The sequence below is a fragment of the Schistocerca serialis genome, chromosome 9 (genome assembly GCF_023864345.2).
Source record: "Schistocerca serialis cubense isolate TAMUIC-IGC-003099 chromosome 9, iqSchSeri2.2, whole genome shotgun sequence".
Classification (NCBI taxonomy): domain Eukaryota; kingdom Metazoa; phylum Arthropoda; class Insecta; order Orthoptera; family Acrididae; genus Schistocerca; species Schistocerca serialis.
In genome coordinates, this window is record NC_064646.1 from 439,808,746 (window position 1) to 439,829,178 (window position 20,433).

The 20,433-nt window shown below is 40.6% G+C and overlaps 1 protein-coding gene across 1 annotated transcript in view; it reads right to left on the bottom strand.

The window, feature by feature from the left end:
* The window catches only part of LOC126418539 (ataxin-2), a 130,409-nt gene extending 110,231 nt beyond the window's left edge, over positions 1-20,178 (bottom strand). Inside the window, exons 1-2 of the mRNA XM_050085352.1 lie at positions 19,925-20,178; positions 19,542-19,644 (exon numbers count right to left, since the gene is read on the bottom strand). Coding sequence (XP_049941309.1) covers positions 19,542-19,644; positions 19,925-19,962 — 141 coding nt within the window. The 5' untranslated portion in view covers positions 19,963-20,178. The remainder of the gene's footprint in view (positions 1-19,541; positions 19,645-19,924) is intronic.
* Between the last annotated feature and the right edge of the window lie 255 nt (positions 20,179-20,433).

Sequence of the window (20,433 nt, forward strand, 5' to 3'; positions counted from 1 at the left end):
ATTCTGCCTGCCTGAAAAACAAATTTGTTGCACTTAATTTTCGAGGGTATTTTCTTTCAGCCTATTCACAAAGTAACAGTTTCATCTGGGTTCTTCTAAAACCATTTTCATTTCTATTATCTATAGTGGTTTAGTAACTAAAGCTAACAGCTCTACATTTACACTGAATTTACAGTCAAGGCAATGTAAGAAGATACCTAACAACTGCAGTGGGCTAAGTGCAACAGCTCTCCACCCACCCCAACCAAGCATGTAATGCGATTCTGTAAAAGTAACCATGGCAAAACCTCAGTGTTATTGCAGCTCTATAGAAGGCTGTAGTCTCACCTGCAGACATTTACACTTCATAACTGAAAGCTGACAACAGCAATTGTAGCTCTGAAGAATCTTCTTACACTGTCTCAACTGTAACTATTAGGAATTAGGTTCCTCAAACTACAAAATTATTTCAATACATAGACTGCAATCTGCTTTTTCTCGCCACCACCATCACCTTCCATTAAGCAAATTAATGTTGCAGTCAATAAAACTTGCAGACTGGTCACTGTTTAGCTGAAATTCAATCTTACAGATAAGCTCTAACACCTGGTCCGAAACACTCCACTCACTAGTCGAGATGAGGTAACTTTTGGTGGCTCCTTTAGTGAGACTGGCTTGGTTACACAGCTAAGCTCTATACCAGTCACACTTTAAGCACAGAATACGAGAAACCTGCTGTGTCAGCTGAGAGGAGAATAATTAGTGGATAACAGTTTCTGGCGACAGAGAGGTCACTTGCTGCATGCTGTGGGTCAAGGGCCTAGGGAACAATGGACACACTAGATTCAACCCCTTCTCAGAAATGGGTGTCATGACACCTTGTGGCCCAGGAATTGTTATACAACCATAGCTCCCCCTGGAATCTCCAAGGCTATTTTGCAAACACAGAACAGATGTGTGTTGCCAGATGCCAAGTGTTACTTTCCCATGAAATGAAAAGCTGTGGTTTTCAGCCCAGAGTTATACCAGGAATTTCACCTGGGAGGAGCAAGAGGGGTGAGGGCATAGTAGGAAACTGAGTGAACAACAAGAACTTGTTGCAGTCATCTGTGAGACAGCCAGTCAAAAGAGGGCAGAGGCCAAGATACTTATATTGGGTTACATGAGCAAAAAACACAGCGAAGAGAGCCTGTTTTGGTCCAGAGTCAGGAATGCAGGCATAAGTGACAAGTGCTGTCTGCAGTTTGAGGAGATGGAAGCAGCAAGAAGAAAGTGGGAGGCAGTTTGGCTTGGACTGGTGGAGAGATGCATCCCTCAGTGACAAAGGTAAAGTGCCATAGGAAACTTTCTATAGTTCTATTTATGTGCAGGAGCAAGTAATTCTAGTCGGTCAAAGACGGGAAGACATGTAGTTTTTCCATTTTACTATCTGTCAGGAAGGACTGCAAGTGTCTTACAAGTCTTACAGATGCTAGATGAAACCTTACTTCTCAAAGTAGAAAAAAGATGGCACAATTTATTAAATAATATGAATAAAACTGTTACCACTTTTAATTTATATCGCCATGTCCAATTTAACCATTTACCTTTTCACCTGTAAATGCTTCTACATCTTATGTGCCATCTTTTTGTTTTCAGTGTACTCCTTATTTGCTGTGTTTGATAGCCCGAGTTTATGTATAGTTGTATGTCTTCCTGCAAAGCCTTCCCTATGGTTCAACAATGCATATGTGTCAGATGGGCCTGTGATCCTGTTTAAAGAATTACCCTCAACTCATGGGGCAAATCTTTTATAGTAAGGTTGACAAGCCAATTATTTAGAGTTATCTGCGTTTGCCAGACTGCTATTAAAGGCTGCAGAGAGTGATTACTTTGTTAGCACACTTAAGGGTGGTACATTCCAAGCTGCTTACAAAGACAGACCTGTCAGCAACTCCAAAAGTAATTGATATCACCCACTTCAGGGCTTAACTATCCTAACTAATACACCGAAATTTGTAAAATGTAATTTGTGTTGTGCATGCTACCAGTATAGAACAGTTATACTCCCATAATTTTTACATATCTCTCAATTGTATTTTGAAGCTGGTGACATGAAAAAATTCATCAACATTATCATTAGCCATTTGGTACGTGCTGTTGGGTAAGGGTACCTCCACCCACTTTTTATTAATTGTATTCTTCAAAGGTACTTATTTATGTTGCCTGTTTACATTTTCAAATGTCATCTGTCCACCTTCTATTAAGTTATCACTTCTGACTTCTTTTATCTTTGAATTCATCAACAAACTTCCTTGGCCCATCTACAATCCCCTCACCTAACTAAATGTTCCATCTCCATTTCATTATGGTCATTATTACGTCTTCCACTCCAGTCTACTGCCTGATTGATTCCACTTCCAATCTCTTCTTGCAATGCCCAACATGCACCTCTCCATCGTTCACTGCCCAACCCTCAGTTTTTTAATGCTCTTCTAATTAAAAATCCTGGTTTCACTGCCATACACCAAAATGATAATACACAATAAACATAAACTTACAGTTTCAGACACATCAAAAGCTTAGTTTTAAAAGCCTCGTTTAGTTTACAAAAAAGCAACTTACTGTTTTCAAAATCCCATTCATCATTTCTATCACTGCACTGTTAAGCTGTACTATTGTCTATCAGATATGCCAATCATAGATCATTTAAACTGCTACGACTCAGCTGAAATGTTTCAAGTAAATGTGGACATATTCATTTTAACCAACCTTGATGTAGTAAATTCTCCGACTATCAACAAGGTAGTAACCGCAATTAGAGAACTACAAAATTACAATGGATGTGATGAAGATGTAATCCGTAAACAAATCTAAAAAACACATAAAACATGCAATCATAAATCAAAATGTGGCTTGCACACAAAATACTAGAGGACAGGATCACAGGAATAACCCATCCGTTATTCAACGAACGGTGATAAAAACAAACCCACATAACTACAGAAAAGAAACCTCTCTGGACTACAAATACTAAATATTTTCCCTCATAATTTACAAAATCAAAAACAATTTGGAACCACAACTTGGGAAATACCAAGAACTATTTCGCCCATACAGGAGAAGCTGCCCGCAGAAATTTTCAGGCTGAAACTAATAATTAAATATCACAAGTACAGAAATAAATAGTTATTTATTTCAGAGATTTCAATTTGCAAATTAATTTGCAATATGAATGTAAAATGACTCGTTCCACATCATGATGATTTATCATGCAAAATGATCCGTGGAACATGAAAGTAACTGACTAACTCACTCAAAAAAAAAGCAGACATTTTAAACGTCCTCAGGTCATACAGCCTCCATTCCAAATTAATACAGATCACTGAACTTTAACCCACACAATTTTCAAGATAAAGGGAAGAAATTGCAAAAGTTTTCACAATAAAAACTATTCTTAGAAAATGTGACAGTATCCCAATGTAGCCCTCAAGTAAAACATGGAGATTTGGCAAAAGAAAACTCACCTAAAATTAAAATCTGAGCAAAAACCTCCATGAGAACAAAGAACCTGGTGTGTGCTGATTATTATCTCTTGACTTGGGACAACTTCATAAAAAAAAAGACGACTAAGAAGAAGCCTTAAAACTAGTCTTTGAGACAAATAAAATCACGCCCATGAAATCCCTATGTACAAAGTCTTCATAAATAGCACTACAATTTAAATATCTTGGAGAAAACATCAACCAAGGATAAATAGAACCAATAAAATGAAAAACTTAAATCCCTCACCTGGTCAGCATATAACAACAAACACTTGTCCATATTTACTAACATCCAACACCACAAAAACTTAACTCTACTGAAGGCCACAAATACCCGAGCAATCCAGTTCCAAATTAAAAATGAAACAAGAACTGACAAGCTAATCAAAACTGAAAAAAGAATCATGGGAATGTTGAAAACCAGCAAACACCATAATTAAGATGAAAATTTTTTATAACAACTTGTTCTGTGAAAACTTGAAAGGAATATAGGAAGAAAATGGATCCAATTATTCAGTAAGATCTTAAAGCTGTTTGACTCCAGATAATAGATGTAGGGAACAAAGATAAAATTATTAATCTTCTAAAGAATCACAATTTTTTAGCAGAAACAACATGTAGCAAGTCTTTAGAGATTTCAAATTAATTGAAAAACTATGATCGGGAAGAATGAAATGCAACAGGTTGGATCAAAGGACTGAACAGTACAATCTGCAAAGAAAAATATTACATGGAATGAATCAAGTGGTCCAGTGTGGTCAATGAAGTTAATAATAATAATAAGAATAACAACAACAACAACACCAACAACTTATCTTATTCTACTTAATTTTCAAGGTCACTTATAAGGTCCTACACTCCTTGACAAACTATGTGTTGAAGACAAACTGTATATTGGCATTAGCAATTTTTTCCATTAACATTTATTCCTCCTCCATTTTCCCAAGTCAAAGACCTGAAAACTTCCTCTAGAATGGTGCAGAATTATTCCGGTGATGAAAGAATCTCTCTTTAAACAAATTTCTCACAACCTTATTAAGTGCTTAAAAAAATTCTGCAGCACTATAATTATCTGTATAGTTTGTTTTTGGAATTGCAAACCTTTCTCACCAATATTTTGGCCACAGATAATCAACGCATACTTGTGAGATTCCAATTATGAATGGGACAATGAGGCTTGACTACGCTGTTCAGTCTGTCAAGGTATCTGGAGTGGTGCTTTCAAGTTTAGACCATGAGTCCACTGTTGATTTATGATAATAGGCACGTCAGCTCGAGAAGTTGTCCATCAAACTGCCATACACCACGCCACCATCATAAAATTGTATTATTGCCTTGAGATTAAAACTTTTAAGCTCAGCCTCACAGGTGTTACCTGCAGTCAACACCTGTCAATTGCCGCTAAATACAAATTGTAGTCTGTAGGTATCCTGTGGACAATGTGACAGAGCTCACACTGCCTTTCTGGAGGTAACTGGAAGGGCTGTGTCAACACAGGCAGTACACATCTGTTTCCACACAATCCATTTCGCCTCCACTGAACTTAGACAAATGTCGTCTTGGTTCTCCGACTGAAATGTGCAGGTTTTGTCTTATGCTTGTTAACTGTTTGTCCAATGCCAGACAATCTTAGAAGGTTGTGCAGATGGTAAGATACCAATGTATGCCTCGGGCATCAGTCCCACGAGATCAGCAGGGGTATTTTAGACCAGTATGCCACTCTCTTCAGTGACAACATTAATTTGAGAGTTGTGCAATATCTACATATTAGTCCAACATTACAATGAACACAGATATTGGACCCATCTAGTGAATATCTTCCTTCACAAAACAGGAATCAAATAGAATGGCCTGAAGTATTTGCAGACAGAAACAACTGAGTGTGCTAGGAAGAAGACGAAACCTGCACTGTGTACTCGTAGGAATTGTCCTCACTGGATGACCTCAGGAGGTCCATAAACAAATACTGCTACAGGTTTGAATAACAACAAGTCTACCAACTTGTGAAGAGCATGCCAAGGAATATCCATGTACATTAAAATCCACTGCATGGAACACGAGACTGAATGTTGCTCTGCAGGATATTTTGTGATTTGACAAATGTGCAATTCTGAAAAGGCTGTCATTAGGCTACTTATGGTTGTGTTTTTATTGTGCAATGATGTGATTTGTACCACCATACGGCATCTTTCACTTCCTGTTTCTGAAAAAAATCTCCCATGCTGCAGCTAAGCCTTGCCTCTACATCTTTTCTTCACCAAAGATAAAAAGTCAGTCATCATCTGCACAAGAAAATTTTTATTTGGTTCACTTAACCAGTTTCGACAGTTTAAACTGCCATCTTCAGAAGTGAAACAGAATCATATCATTGGTAAGCCCACATGAAAATAAGAATTGGGCAGTTCTGTCCTTTACTACAGAGCAAAATGGAGTGACACCTCTAAAAATATGTGATATATGCGATGAGTGGCAAATAGTTAACTGTAAATTTCACATCATACATAGAACATGTGAAAAAAGTCAACCATCAAACAGTTTTGAGGACTACAATTTAAACTGTCTAAACAAGCTAAAGGTTTTCTTGTGCAGCTGTGAATGACTTTGCATCTCTGGTGAAATATTCTGCAGCTGCTGAACTACTGCTATGAACAAAATCATAATATCCTTTCTTCCAGGAGTGCTAGTCCTGCAAGTTTCACAGCAGGACTTCTGTGAAATTTGGACAGTAGGGGATGAGGTACAGATGGTAACAGAGCTGTGAGTACTGGGCACATTTGGGTAACTCAGTTGGTTGACAGACAAGCAATCCTGGATTCACAAACAGCAGCAAATACTGGTTCTCTAGTTTCACAAAAGTGTTTCACAAAAAGAATGCAAGCTTTCCTACAGGGATTCTCATTTGAGTTCAAATAGCATCTTCGTACCACTTGTTGATCGAACCTATTAGAAACAAGTCTGGCAGCATGCTTCTGGACTGCTTCAATGTCTTCCTTTAATTCAATCTGGTGGCAATTTCAAACACGCTATCGGTACTCAAGAATGGATCACACTGGTGTTCTACATGCAGTCTCCCTTACAGATGAGCTACACTTTCCTAAAATTCTCCCAATAAATCGAAGTTAACCATTCATCTTTCTTACTACTGTCCTTACATGCTCATTCCATTTCATTTCATATCGCTTTGCAACATTATGCCCAGATACTTAATTGACATGGCCATGTCGAGTAGCATACCACACTAATACTGTATTTGAACATTACAAGACTTTTTTCCACTCATCTGCATTAACTTACATCTTTCTACAGTTAGAGCTAAAAGGGCTAAAAGAACATCATACAAAAATGGAAGTCCAAAACTAAAAATTAAATGGCCTTCACCATATTGCTTCGGCAGATAATAAGTAAAATGTGGTCGACATCCCGCACGTCATTTGCAAAAACGGCTGATAAATCACACGGCAAACCCAAGCTGGGGCGTAAATTGGTAAAAAAAAAGCATTCTAGCAGGAAGTGGCGGACAATTAAAATTTGGGCGCAATGCTTACAAAGTGGTGGGGTAGCGCCACTGAGCAAATGATGATGGCTAAAAAGGCAATGCCCAATACACAGCAAAGTTACAATTATATCCTCCCTGCGGGAGGGCCGAGAGGAGTTCGTGTAAGGCACTGGGAGAGGCTTAATAAGCCGAAGCTTATTCCTGTGAAGGGAGGACCATTGGCGATGCCAAAGGGACACCACCTCCCGACAGAAGGCAATGCAGAGATCATCAGAGGGAATAGAGGTACTTGTGGGCTGAGATACGAGGACTGCAGCCTTGGCAGCAAATTCGACAGCCTCGTTTCCTGGCAGACCTACATGACCAGGGACCCACAGAAACATGACAATGGCCCCCCCCAAGAGTGAGCATGTGACAGTTTTCCTGGACCCACAGCACTAAGGGATGAGCAGTGTACAGCACACAGTGACTTTGGAGGGCACTGAGCGAGTCTGAGCAGAGGACACAACTGGGAAGGCTGTGTCACCGGATGTACTCCGTGGCCTGATACAAGGTGAAAAGCTCAGCTGTAAATACCGAAGAGTGCGCCAGAAGCCGATATCGAAAGACATGGGTGCCAATGACTAAGGCACACCCAACTCCGTGGTCAGTCCGAGAGCCATCAGTGTATACAAAAATACTATCCCAACGTTCCATGCGAAGGTCGCAAAACTGAAGGCGGTAGACCGAGGCTGGAGTAGTGTTCTTATGAAGTGAATGAAGGCCAAGGTTAACATGGGCCGCTTCATGAAGCCAAGGTGGTGAAGGGTTCACACCCACTGGGCAAGTGGAAGGTAGTGTGAAGTTGTTTACACCACACAACTTTCCGATTTTCAGAATTTAAGGCCTTATTAGTAAGTGGCGAAAGTGGACTCCAGGAGGTAAGAGAAGAGGGACGAGCCCCATACTGACGATCTAAGGAATCATCAAAAAAGGAGGCATAGGAGAGGTGGCCACGCATGGCGGACATACGGCATGCATACCTGCTGAGGAGAAAGTCACGGCGGTAGGACAATGGTAGTTCAGCAACTTCAGCATACAGACTCTCAACCAGGCTAGTGTAAAAGGCGCCTGTGGCCAAACGGATGCCATGATGATAGTGTTGAGACAGCATAAAATGGATGGGCGTGCAGATGCATAAACAAAGCACCCATCGTAGAGTTTCGAATGGACAAGGGACCGGTACAAACAGAGGATGGTGGTTCGATCAGCACCCAAAGTAGTACCATTGAGGACACACAGGACAATGAGGAACTGCATACAGCGGGTTGCCAGGTAAGAGACATGGGAGGACCAAGAAAGTTTCCTATCAAGCGTGAGCCCCAGGAATTTCAGTGTCAACGAATGGAAGGGCAACAGGTCCAAAAGATGGTGGGAGAAACCATTTGCGCTACCAGAAATTCATACAGACAGTTTTGTCAGTGGAAAAGTGAAAGCCACTGTCGATGTGCACACCACTGTCCTAAATCAAGGTGCCCGACAAGGCAGAACCTACACGCACCTTGAAAATTTGGTCTTTTAAAAATGCCCAAAGAAAACGGGGCAGGTGCCCACAGAAACCCCACATGTAAAGAGTACAGAGGATACCAGTTCTCCAGCAGGTGTCGTAGGCCTTCTCCAAATCAAAAAACACAGCCATAGTTTGGGATTTCCACAGAAAACTATTCATGACATGGGTGGACAAAGTAACGATATGGTCAACTGCAAAACGCCGCGCTCGAAATCCACATTGTGCATTTGGCAGTAAATTGTGACTTGAGCCACCATACCAGCTGGGCATGAATCATACGTTCCATCACCTTAAAAACACAGCTGGTAAGAGACATGGGGCAGTAGCTAGAAGGAAGGTTTTTGTCCTTACTGGGCTTAGGTATGGGTATGATGGTGGCTTCACACCAGCGTCCAGAAAATCAGCCCTCAGCCCAGATGCATTTGTATGTGTTAAGCATAAAGTTCTTGCCCACAAGAGAGAGGTGCTGCAACATCTGAATGTGGATAGCATCTGGTCTTGGGGTGGAGGACTGGGATGAACTGAGAGCATGATGTACCTCCCTCATAGTGAAGGCAGCATTGTAGCACTCACGATTCGGAGAAGTGAAGGGTATCGCCCAAGCCGCCTCGACTAGTTTCTGATGGATGAAAGCAGGATGATATTGGGAAGAGCTCAAAACTTCTGCAAAATGGCAGCCCAAGGTGTTGGAGATAGCAACAGGATATACTTAGACATCGGCACCTACTAAAATGAAATGATTGTATGGCATTTATTGGCTGGGATTCGGCCACCATATCGAGGGTCTTTTTTTTAGTTGACGCCACTTCTGCGACTTGCATGTCAATGATGATGAAGGAGACAACACCCAGTCCCCTACCAAAAACTGAACCCGGTCCCCCTTGCGCAGTAAGCAGTAATGCTACCGATGCACTACAGAGATGGATATCGGCACCTACTGTCAGGCCATAAATGGGGGAATGGATCTTGGTTCCAGAGAGCCATCAGAGGTTGGCCCACAAGACAGAAGAAGGTATTAACTGTTAACAGAACTAGTGAATGAAATCCAACTAGCTCTTTTGCTATCCTGAAGAACTCTAAGACACTTTGCATGCATCTGTTTCTAATGAATGCAGTTTTCCAGCGTAGGGTGACGGTTAAAAACACAGAAAGGACGTCTCCGTGCGCGAATTGTGTCACGGCATGCCTCAGTCCACCAAGGGACTCGGACACGACGTGGTAAAGAGGAAGTGCAAGGAATGGAACGTTCTGCAGCAGTGAGGATAACGTTGGTGAGATAGCCCACCTGGTTATCACAACTGAGGAACTCTTGTTCTGCGAAGGTCACCAGGGATGAGTAAAGCTGCCAGTCAGCCTTAGTAAGCTGCCATTTGGGCATGCATGTGGATGGGGTAGGAGTCAGCAGATGGAGAGCACACGGGAAATGGTTGATCGAGTAGGTGTCAGAAAGAATAGACCACTCAAGACCATGGGCAAGCTGGGCAGTGCAAAAGGATAGGTCCGAAAGGGAACAGGTGTGCGTGGAGTCAGAAAGGAAAGGGGGTGCTCCAGTGTTACGGCAGAAGAGGTTGAGGTGGTTAAGAAGGTTGGCCAAGAGGGTACCTCTCTGGCAGGTCCTGGAAGAACCCCAAAGGGGATTATGCGCATTTAAGTCACCGAGTAGCAAAAACAGGGTTTGTAGCTGCCCAATAAGCTGAAGAAAGTCTGCCCTGGTGACATCGAAGGACCTTGACACAAACAGGGTAATCGTGGAGAAGTGAGGCAGCAGGCAGTAGTTGTGCTTGAGTATCAGAAGTGGTCTCCAAAAGAAAAGTGCCATTCCGTAAACAAGAGCAGGATTTCACAGGGCCAGCAATGGCATCAACACCTTTCTGAATAATAAATGGATTGACCGTGGTGAAGGACTGACCATCTTCAGTACGTGAGACCATGAGGAACCGTGGTGCAGCAAAAAGGGTCTTTGAATCATTAGCCTTATTACTTTTAGATTTTGTAGGTATTGAGTGGGAAGATGATTGACTCTTCATGAGGAAATCCCAATGACTGCCAGCGTCTCCAATGGTGCACAAGGGGGCACACCCGCCTTAGGTGATTGTTCACACCTCCCGGACACCTGCTAGAGAGACCAATCGGCAATTTGGGAAGGTTACAGCTCACGCAATCACCTCTCCCTGGGCGTGGCCTGTACCAGGGTGTACATGCAAACCCTACCTGTCGACCCCGGGTGGGAATTATGCGTCAACCAGTCACCTTTTACATGTCAGACGTGTGAGCCAGCCTTCAGGAGTGCACAGGGAGGAAGAAGAAAAAAAAGAGAATCCTCAAACGCCGAAGTGGAGGAACGAGAGGAGAAGGGAAACAAAGAAACAAAAAGGGAGCCAAAAAGAAAGTTGAGACTGTTTGCAGGTCAGCAACAGAGTGCAGGACCTTTCCAATAATGCCCCAGACATGTTACCCAAGAGAGGGGAAAAAGAATAGCAAGAGGATAGACAGACGGCACGAAAGGGAAAAAGTGCTACAAAGGCTGGGGCCCCGTGGTAGCCAAGCACGAATCCACCAAAGTGTGGCAAGCCCCCTGCGCGCGCGTGTGTGTGTGTGTGTGTGTGTGTGTGTGTGTGTGTGTGTGTGTGTGTGTGTGTGTGTGTGTGTGTACACATCACAACTGCAGAACGATTCACAGATTTCAAAACCAACCAGTTAAGCTAGGTTTTGGACACCCTGATTGAAGGATTAGAAGAACGAATCTTCATAAAATTGGAGACACTGCAGAACTAGCCTAGCAAATGTGAGTTAGGCATTACACATATGCTAAAACTTGGCTTTTTCTCACATAGGATGCTGGAAGGGGAGGAACTGGTACAATCTCATACTTCCCTTTCCAGCTGATGACATGTCTATTTCCAAGTTACAACTCATTTAAATTATACTTCCTATTTCATCTACATTGGCTAAAATCAATATTACCAATAACTCCAACATGTTTCTAGTGTCTGTCAGAGAGAAAAAGTTTTTACATGATGTACCTATCCATCAATCTGGCTTAGAGGGCTGCACATGCAACAGAAAAAATTACTTACAAAACTTGTCCAAGTCATTCATTCTACCGACTTAAAACTGCACTATATTCCCACAAATCTTTGGAAAAGTTTCGATGGCTCTGGTACACTTCATCAACGAAGACATTTTGTTTATGATTTAGGATTCATTGTTACAAGTTTTGTTGACACTATAGTTAACTAACTACCTTGGATTAGATAACTTTAGAACTACGAAAGTTTTTATTTTGATTCCTCATTGAGACATCTATTTTCAAAATGTTTCAGAGTTTCCATTTGTGTAGAGATGCCCTTTTCACAGAGTTGTTTTGTTTCGTTAGTCTTCAAGCAACGTGCCATAGGAAATGATTGTTTCACTGTACTCTGTAAAGTCAGAGAAATAATTTTCCTGCTATACATGGCAGAGTGTAAACAGTATTCCAGTTGGATTCTACATCCTCATTGTTCTATTAACTAATGGCAAGCTGAAATAATGACTGTCATCCCTTTTGAAGTCTCTCACTCTAATTTTACCATTTTTAACATTATGTAAGTTAGACGAGGAAGTAATATGTTTCTCGACATTTTGCAAAAGAAAGTAAAGTGCTCCGAACTGTTCAATGCATCTTCATGTAACATGTTTGTAATGGAGCCTGCTCCATATTATGCATTACTGTGACACTAATGTTGTAATTGATGTTGGTTTTCACAGTTTTTATACCACTGATGAATAACGCTTTGCTTTGAAAATTTATTCCTACCTACGGTTCTGGTTAATAACAATAATCTGGCAGCACTTTATATAGGGGCTAACAGAGAAAGGAGTGATTTATAGAGCAACTTTTAGTGAATGCCAAAGATTTTCCTGTCTTTGATCTGTTTAGGCTTCTTCCATTAAACAACTTGGTAAGGACCTCAGAATGGCAAGAAATAATTAGACAAATGACCTCAACAGTGGATGAATTACAGTTAGAATTATTCTTTAGATTAGCTTTGTGCCCTTCCGATACCTATTTATACGGTTATAGACCTTAAATTGTTTTGGCAGAATACTCCTAAATATGTGGTGTTTGGGACTGATTTCAGCACTTCCTAACCAATGGTGTAAACAATCACTATTTCTCTCTCATCTGTTTACATGCACTACATAACATTTGATTTAGCTGCCATGTTCATATTTGGAATTATGAAGCATGTAACAAAGCCAGCCAGCCTCCATTGGAAGTCCCAAAAACTACACTTCAAATTTGAACAAGGTTCTGCATAAGTTCTTTCCTCATTTGAGAGAACTGTCCAATCACATTGCAGCATTCTTTGTTTTACTCACTTCTCTACTTTCGGCAGGTGTGTGTATTCAAACACAATGGTCTACTTCCAGGCCATTCTCAAATATGCACAATGATGCAGACACTTGCACACTGGTAATTTTAATTATAAAATATCCTACAGCAATAAATTTAAGAGTTATCATGCAGATACTCTTCAATGCCCCCCCCCCCCCCCCCCCATGAACCATGGACCTTGCCGTTGGTGGGGAGGCTTGCGTGCCTCAGCGATACAGATAGCCGTACCGTAGGTACAACCACAACGGAGGGGTATCTGTTGAGAGGCCAGACAAACGTCTGGTTCCTGAAGAGGGGCAGCAGCCTTTTCAGTAGTTGCAAGGGCAACAGTCTGGATGATTGACTGATCTGGCCTTGTAACAATAACCAAAACGGCCTTGCTTTGCTGGTACTGCGAACGGCTGAAAGCAAGGGGAAACTACGGCCGTAATTTTTCCCAAGGGCATGCAGCTTTACTGTATGATTAAATGATGATGGCGTCCTCTTGAGTAAAATATTCCGGAGGTAAAATAGTCCCATTCGGATCTCCGGGCGGGGACTACTCAAGAGGATGTCGTTATCAGGAGAAAGAAAACTGGCGTTCTACGGATCGGAGCGTGGAATGTCAGGTCCCTTAATCGGGCAGGTAGGTTAGAAAATTTGAAAAGGGAAATGGATAGGTTAAAGTTAGATATAGTGGGAATTAGTGAAGTTCGGTGGCAGGAGGAAAAAGACTTCTGGTCAGGTGACTACAGGGTTATAAACACAAAGTCAAATAGGGGTAATGCAGGAGTAGGTTTAATAATGAATAGGAAAATAGGAACGCGGGTAAGCTACTACAAACAGCTTAGTGAACGCATTATTGTGGCCAAGATAGATACGAAGCCCACACCTACTACAGTAGTACAAGTTTATATGCCAACTAGCTCTGCAGATGACGAAGAAATTGAAGAAATGTATGATGAAATAAAAGAAATTATTCAGATAGTGAAGGGAGACGAAAATTTAATAGTCATGGGTGACTGGAATTTGAGTGTAGGAAAAGGGAGAGAAGGAAACGTAGTAGGTGAATATGGACTGGGGCTAAGAAATGAAAGAGGAAGCCGCCTGGTAGAATTTTGCACAGAGCACAACTTAATCATAGCTAACACTTGGTTTAAGAATCATGATAGAAGGTTGTATACATGGAAGAACCCTGGAGATACTAAAAGGTATCAGATAGATTATATAATGGTAAGACAGAGATTTAGGAACCAGGTTTTAAATTGTAAGACATTTCCAGGGGCAGATGTGGACTCTGACCACAATCTATTGGTTATGACCTGTAGATTAAAACTGAAGAAACTGCAAAAAGGTGGGAATTTAAGGAGATGGGACCTGGATAAACTGAAAGAACCAGAGGTAGTACAGAGTTACAGGGAGAGCATAAGGGAACAATTGACAGGAATGGGGGAAAGAAATACAGTAGAAGAAGAATGGGTAGCTTTGAGGGATGAAGTAGTGAAGGCAGCAGAGGATCAAGTACGTAAAAGGACGAGGGTTAGTAGAAATCCTTGGGTAACAGAAGAAATATTGAATTTAATTGATGAAAGGAGAAAATATAAAAATGCAGTAAATGAAGCAGGCAAAAAGAAATACAAACGTCTCAAAAATGAGATCGACAGGAAGTGCAAAATGGCTAAGCAGGCATGGCTAGAGGACAAATGTAAGGATGTAGAGGCTTATCTCACTAGGGGTAAGATAGATACTGCCTACAGGAAACTTAAAGAGACCTTTGGAGATAAGAGAACCACATGCACGAACATCAAGAGCTCAGATGGAAACCCAGTACTAAGCAAAGAAGGGAAGGCAGAAAGGTGGAAGGAGTATATAGAGGGTCTACACAAGGGCGATGTACTTGAGAACAATATTATGGAAATGGAAGAGGATGAAGATGAAATGGGAGATACGATACTGCGTGAAGAGTTTGACAGAGCACTGAAAGACCTGAGTCAAAACAAGGCCCCCGGAGTAGACAACATTCCATTGGAACTACTGACGGCCTTGGGAGAGCCAGTCCTGACAAAACTCTACCGTCTGGTGAGCAAGATGTATGAAACAGGCGAAATACCCTCAGACTTCAAGAAGAATATAATAATTCCAATCCCAAAGAAAGCAGGTGTTGACAGGTGTGAAAATTACCGAACTATCAGTTTAATAAGTCACAGCTGCAATATACTAACATGAATTCTTTACAGACGAATGGAAAAACTGGTAGAAGCCAACCTCGGCGAAGATCAGTTTGGATTCCGTAGAAATGTTGGAACACGTGAGGCAATACTGACCTTACGACTTATCTTAGAAGAAAGATTAAGGAAAGGCAAACCTACGTTTCTAGCATTTGTAGACTTAGATAAAGCTTTTGACAATGTTGATTGGAATACTCTCTTTCAAATTCTAAAGGTGGCAGGGGTAAAATACAGGGAGCGAAAGGCTATTTACAATTTGTACAGAAACCAGATGGCAGTTATAAGAGTTGAGGGACATGAAAGGGAAGCAGTGGTTGGGAAGGGAGTAAGACAGGGTTGTAGCCTCTCCCCGATGTTATTCAATCTGTATATTGAGCAAGCAGTAAAGGAAACGAAAGAAAAATTCGGAGTAGGTATTAAAATCCATGGAGAAGAAATAAAAACTTTGAGGTTCGCCGATGACATTGTAATTCTGTCAGAGACAGCAAAGGACTTGGAAGAGCAGTTGAACGGAATGGATGGTGTCTTGAAGGGAGGATATAAGATAAACATCAACAAAAGCAAAACGAGGATAATGGAATGTAGTCGAATTAAGTCGGGTGATCTTGAGGGTATTAGATTAGGAAATGAGACACTTAAAGTAGTAAAGGAGTTTTGCTATTTGGGGAGCAAAATAACTGATGATGGTCGAAGTAGAGAGGATATAAAATGTAGACTGGCAATGGCAAGGAAAGCGTTTCTGAAGAAGAGAAATTTGTTAACATCGAGTAGAGATTTAAGTGTCAGGAAGTCATTTCTGAAAGTATTTGTATGGAGTGTAACCATGTATGGAAGTGAAACATGGACGGTAAATAGTTTGGACAAGAAGAGAATAGAAGCTTTCGAAATGTGGTGCTACAGAAGAATGCTGAAGATTAGATGGGTAGATCACATAACTAATGAGGAGGTACTGAATAGGATTGGGGAGAAGAGGAGTTTGTGGCACAACTTGACCAGAAGAAGGGATCGGTTGGTAGGACATGTTCTGAGTCATCAAGGGATCACCAATTTAGTATTGGAGGGCAGCGTGGACGGTAAAAATCGTAGGGGGAGACCAAGAGATGAATACACTAAGCAAATTCAGAAGGATGTAGGTTGCAGTAGGTACTGGGAGATGAAGAAGCTTGCACATGATAGAGTAGCATGGAGAGCTGCATCAAACCAGTTTCAGGACTGAAGACAACAACAACAACAGCAACTCTTCAATGGAGTTGGAGATGTCTAACGAAGTTCTTTAATTCAGTCAAACTCTACCACATCATCCACCTGTCACATTAGTTTGCTTTGGGAGGTTTTTGGATACCTTTGCACCCATGTTTCTGACTTTCTATACTAATGTTGTCCCTTTGAGTCTTTGTAGGGAATGCTTTTTGTGCTATAGCTACATTCATGTTTTTCAGTAATTCTGAACTGTGAAAGAGTTTTCAAAGTATCAAGCTTTTATTTTAAGTGGTATCTGTAGGATTTCAAGAATTAACACCAGATAGACCTAATTCTTATAACCTGGCTCTGTAAGTGGAGCTTACCAAAAAATTATGCCACAATTCATTAGCAAATGGAACTATGTAGAACAAGCCAGGTTCTTCACTTTGAATTATCTATATCAGTCATACAAAGATGAACAATTCCACGATTAAAACAAAGTGAGTGACTATGTCACATCCGTCTGCGACATCCAGAGCTGGGCATTTCATTTAGGATGTATTTACATGCTGGCTGTTAACAGTGCAGAATCAGGTTTGCTTAGCAGAGTGGTAATAGTCCAATCACTTTTCTACACACTTCAACATCTAGTTTAAGACAAAGTCACATACAATTAACACACCAAATACGGAAACACTACAAACAATTAAAACATATCCTAACTTATAATACGAGCAGCAACTGTCACCTTCAACTGACTATGGGAACTGGCCCTTGTGGTAGCAGAGCAATATGACATTGGTGAACAGAATGGAAAGCATGAACAAGATTATTCTTTGATTTCTTGTTGTTATGGCAGCTGCCCTGTAAACAACTAGCTGTCAGTCACTTTGTAATTCTGATCGAGGTATAAAACACCTCATTAATTTTAAGTAGTGTGTTATCCAAGTAAGGTTGTGGTCTGTAAAGAGGTACTACAGTTCAGGCATCCTGTTATAGTTTTATAAGGGAAATAATGTGGCCACAGAGAGGAAGTAATATTATTTACAAAACTGACCTCACTGATTATAACCCAGCAAACACTTCTAGAAGAACAAAGAATCTACAATATTGTAGTAACATAAAGAGTAAAATGTTTATCCTCATTCTGAACTAGAAGTGAGAAATTGAGAAACTTTACCAACATATTAAGATCTGCACGTTTCCTCAACGATGAGATAGACAAAGCAACCCTAGTTGAAGTTAGAAAACATCTTAGGTTGGGTGAAGAAACCTTAGCTGAGTCCACGTAAGATCCACGAGCTGCAGTGGACTGTGTGAGGCAGCCATGCAATGCATGACCAGTCATGCAATGCATTCTTGTTTCATGTCTCTACAGCAACACCCCAATATTGTCACAGCTCTATAGGTGGCATTATTTCCACTTATAGACATTTGCATTTCACAGTTGAAATCTGGCAACAATGTTGTTAGTTGGTACTCAAACACGTTTATAGCCACAATAAACAGCAACTTAGAACAAAACAAAAGCAGATTACTACTAAATCACAATTTGAAGCTAATAACTGACTACCACAGTGACCATGTTTTGCCACTAGATCACTCCAGAGCACTGTCGTAATCTGTCCAAGTCACCACTGCATGTTGCGAAGTGCTTGCTTGATTGCTTTTCTTACAGCCTACATTCCACTCAATGAGGAAAGTAACTATATCAGTAGGTACATGGATAATATGAAAGTTGTTGCACACTAGTAGTTGATATTTTTTTAGAGTATGTGCCACATCTACACTACTGACCAACTAATACTGAGCACATAGCTGAAGAAAGAAATCATGTACTAAGCACACCCACTATTCAAAAGCTTCTTTCAAAAATTTATTCCTTGAAGACCTTGTCGACACTACCTTCCTCATACTGCATGCACTTTTCTGAAAATGTCCAATTTTTTCAATAGATTTGTATTTACGTGTACGCCAGTTACCAGAAGGCAGCCGTTTGTTATCTGTTAGCCTTTGCTGCTGTTTTGATTTCCCCAATATGTATATTAATGTAATACCACAAGCAAGACAAAATACTGTCAGAGGTAAAATTAGCAAATCCCACAATCAAGCAATCAAATTCCGAAATCTGCAAGTTACATAGATGTATTAAGTCACATTCAACCAACTCAACGATCTATTAAGCTCCCAAACATCATCACTATGCAGATTTTACGTCGCGACAATAACTTAATTCAATAGATCCATGATAATTGGTTACAAACACGCAATTGGAATGGTTGTTCCATTAGAATAGTTCACAAATTTTCTCACTGGGATATTCTAAAACACAAATAAAAAAAGGTTAGTCAGAGGGTTGGACAGATTTGCAAAGAATCAAAGAGCAAACAAGAAATGCTGCTAAACTATGTGACTGTACAAGATGAAAGCAAATCTATTACAGCGTGGATCTAAGATAAGTGCCACATTCAAGTTGAGTACGATGCCTGTTTGATTTTTAATTAAATTTGATCTGGTGTGGTTATAGCAAGCCCATTATCAAAGCACCACTTTCAATTGCTAATTGTTGTGCAGAGTAATCTGATAAATCGACACTGTAAGAAGATGAGAATGGAGGGAATTCCAAATCACCAACTTTAGAGAGTAACTCACACACACACAATGTTTAACAATCTATGATATCAAAAACCATGTATCTAACAGACAAGACCTCAACAAGTCCGAGGAGAGGATAAGCAAATATACATTTACTTGGATTCACTCCATATGAATGAAAAAGAACTAATTCCCATACAATCTTTATTCAAACAAACTACGAGCCTGTTGGCGCATAAACTCTTTTTTAAACTTTCCCCTGCGACTACATGTCAGCGTGGAAGAGAGATGTACACGCTGAAATAGTCTTCGCAGATCTGACAACATTTATGAGCAGGATTTTACAAAACTGCTGTGTTCAGCCGACCAGACCCAAGGCTTGGCCTAATGCTTCGTATTCTGTAGCCACTGCATACAAAGCACAGGAAGGCTGTAATAGACAGCATGACCCCAAGAGCTGAATATTCACAAACCAAAATTAAAAGCTTCCAAATATTTTACGAATCCAGAACTCTACAAAGCGTGCCTCCTATTTACCTACGAACTTCACAACGGAACATTACACAAGGAAAAGGTATTATATATACGACATGGCATGCCATGTCATGTCAGACATAAATAACCTACTTACCAAAACGTTATTGCCAACGTGACTAGTAATTGCGTGCATGAAATGTGGATTCTGGTAAATGCCATCAGCTGTCACGCTTCTCTCCGGACGTGTACGTGGAGACCTAAAGGAAATACACTACAGTCAATAAATTACATAACAAAAAAAAAAGCACTTCCGTCCAATATATGCACTTTACACTCCGAAATGATCTTGCAACACTTCATTCATGTCGAGATCTAATGACCTCCAAATGCAAGAAAAACGTTGTATACTGATTTTCACTTTCCCAACTCCTATCATCGATTTCATTTCATGTACACTAAAGCACTCAGTTGTTCTTTATTCATCGTCGAAACACGCTATCACTTTAATCAGAATGGAGCATGTAAACTAGAGCGTACCTTGAAGCATTCGGTCTGGTTTTCCGTTTGTTGTTCATTCTGCCTTCCTCGCTCCTGCCGGGGTAGGCGCCTTCACGTATTTTTGTAGGGACCGGAATTTTGGCAAATTTTATTAGCACCCACAAGAAGAAAGATAAGATATTTAAGATTATAAAAATCTTGGGAAGGTGGTTTAACGGCGATTAGATGCGCTAGATGCGAATCAAAGTTTTGTTCCCCCTTCCACAAAATTAATCACCATCCACAAACCTCGTCTCAATATGGCAGCTAAGATTGTGTACACCTTGTAGACATGTGACTACTACACAATACAGCAGCGAACAAACAGCTGTGTCGCTGAAGACGCGAATTGGCAAACGTGCAAGAAAGGAGATTCTTTAATATCGCTGATACAGTTGAGAGAATGACGAACAAACATATACTAAAGCTAGCTGATCAGGATTAATACAAAATAATTGGTAGACATAACAATCACATTAATTTCTTGGAGTTACACGTTTTCTTAACGC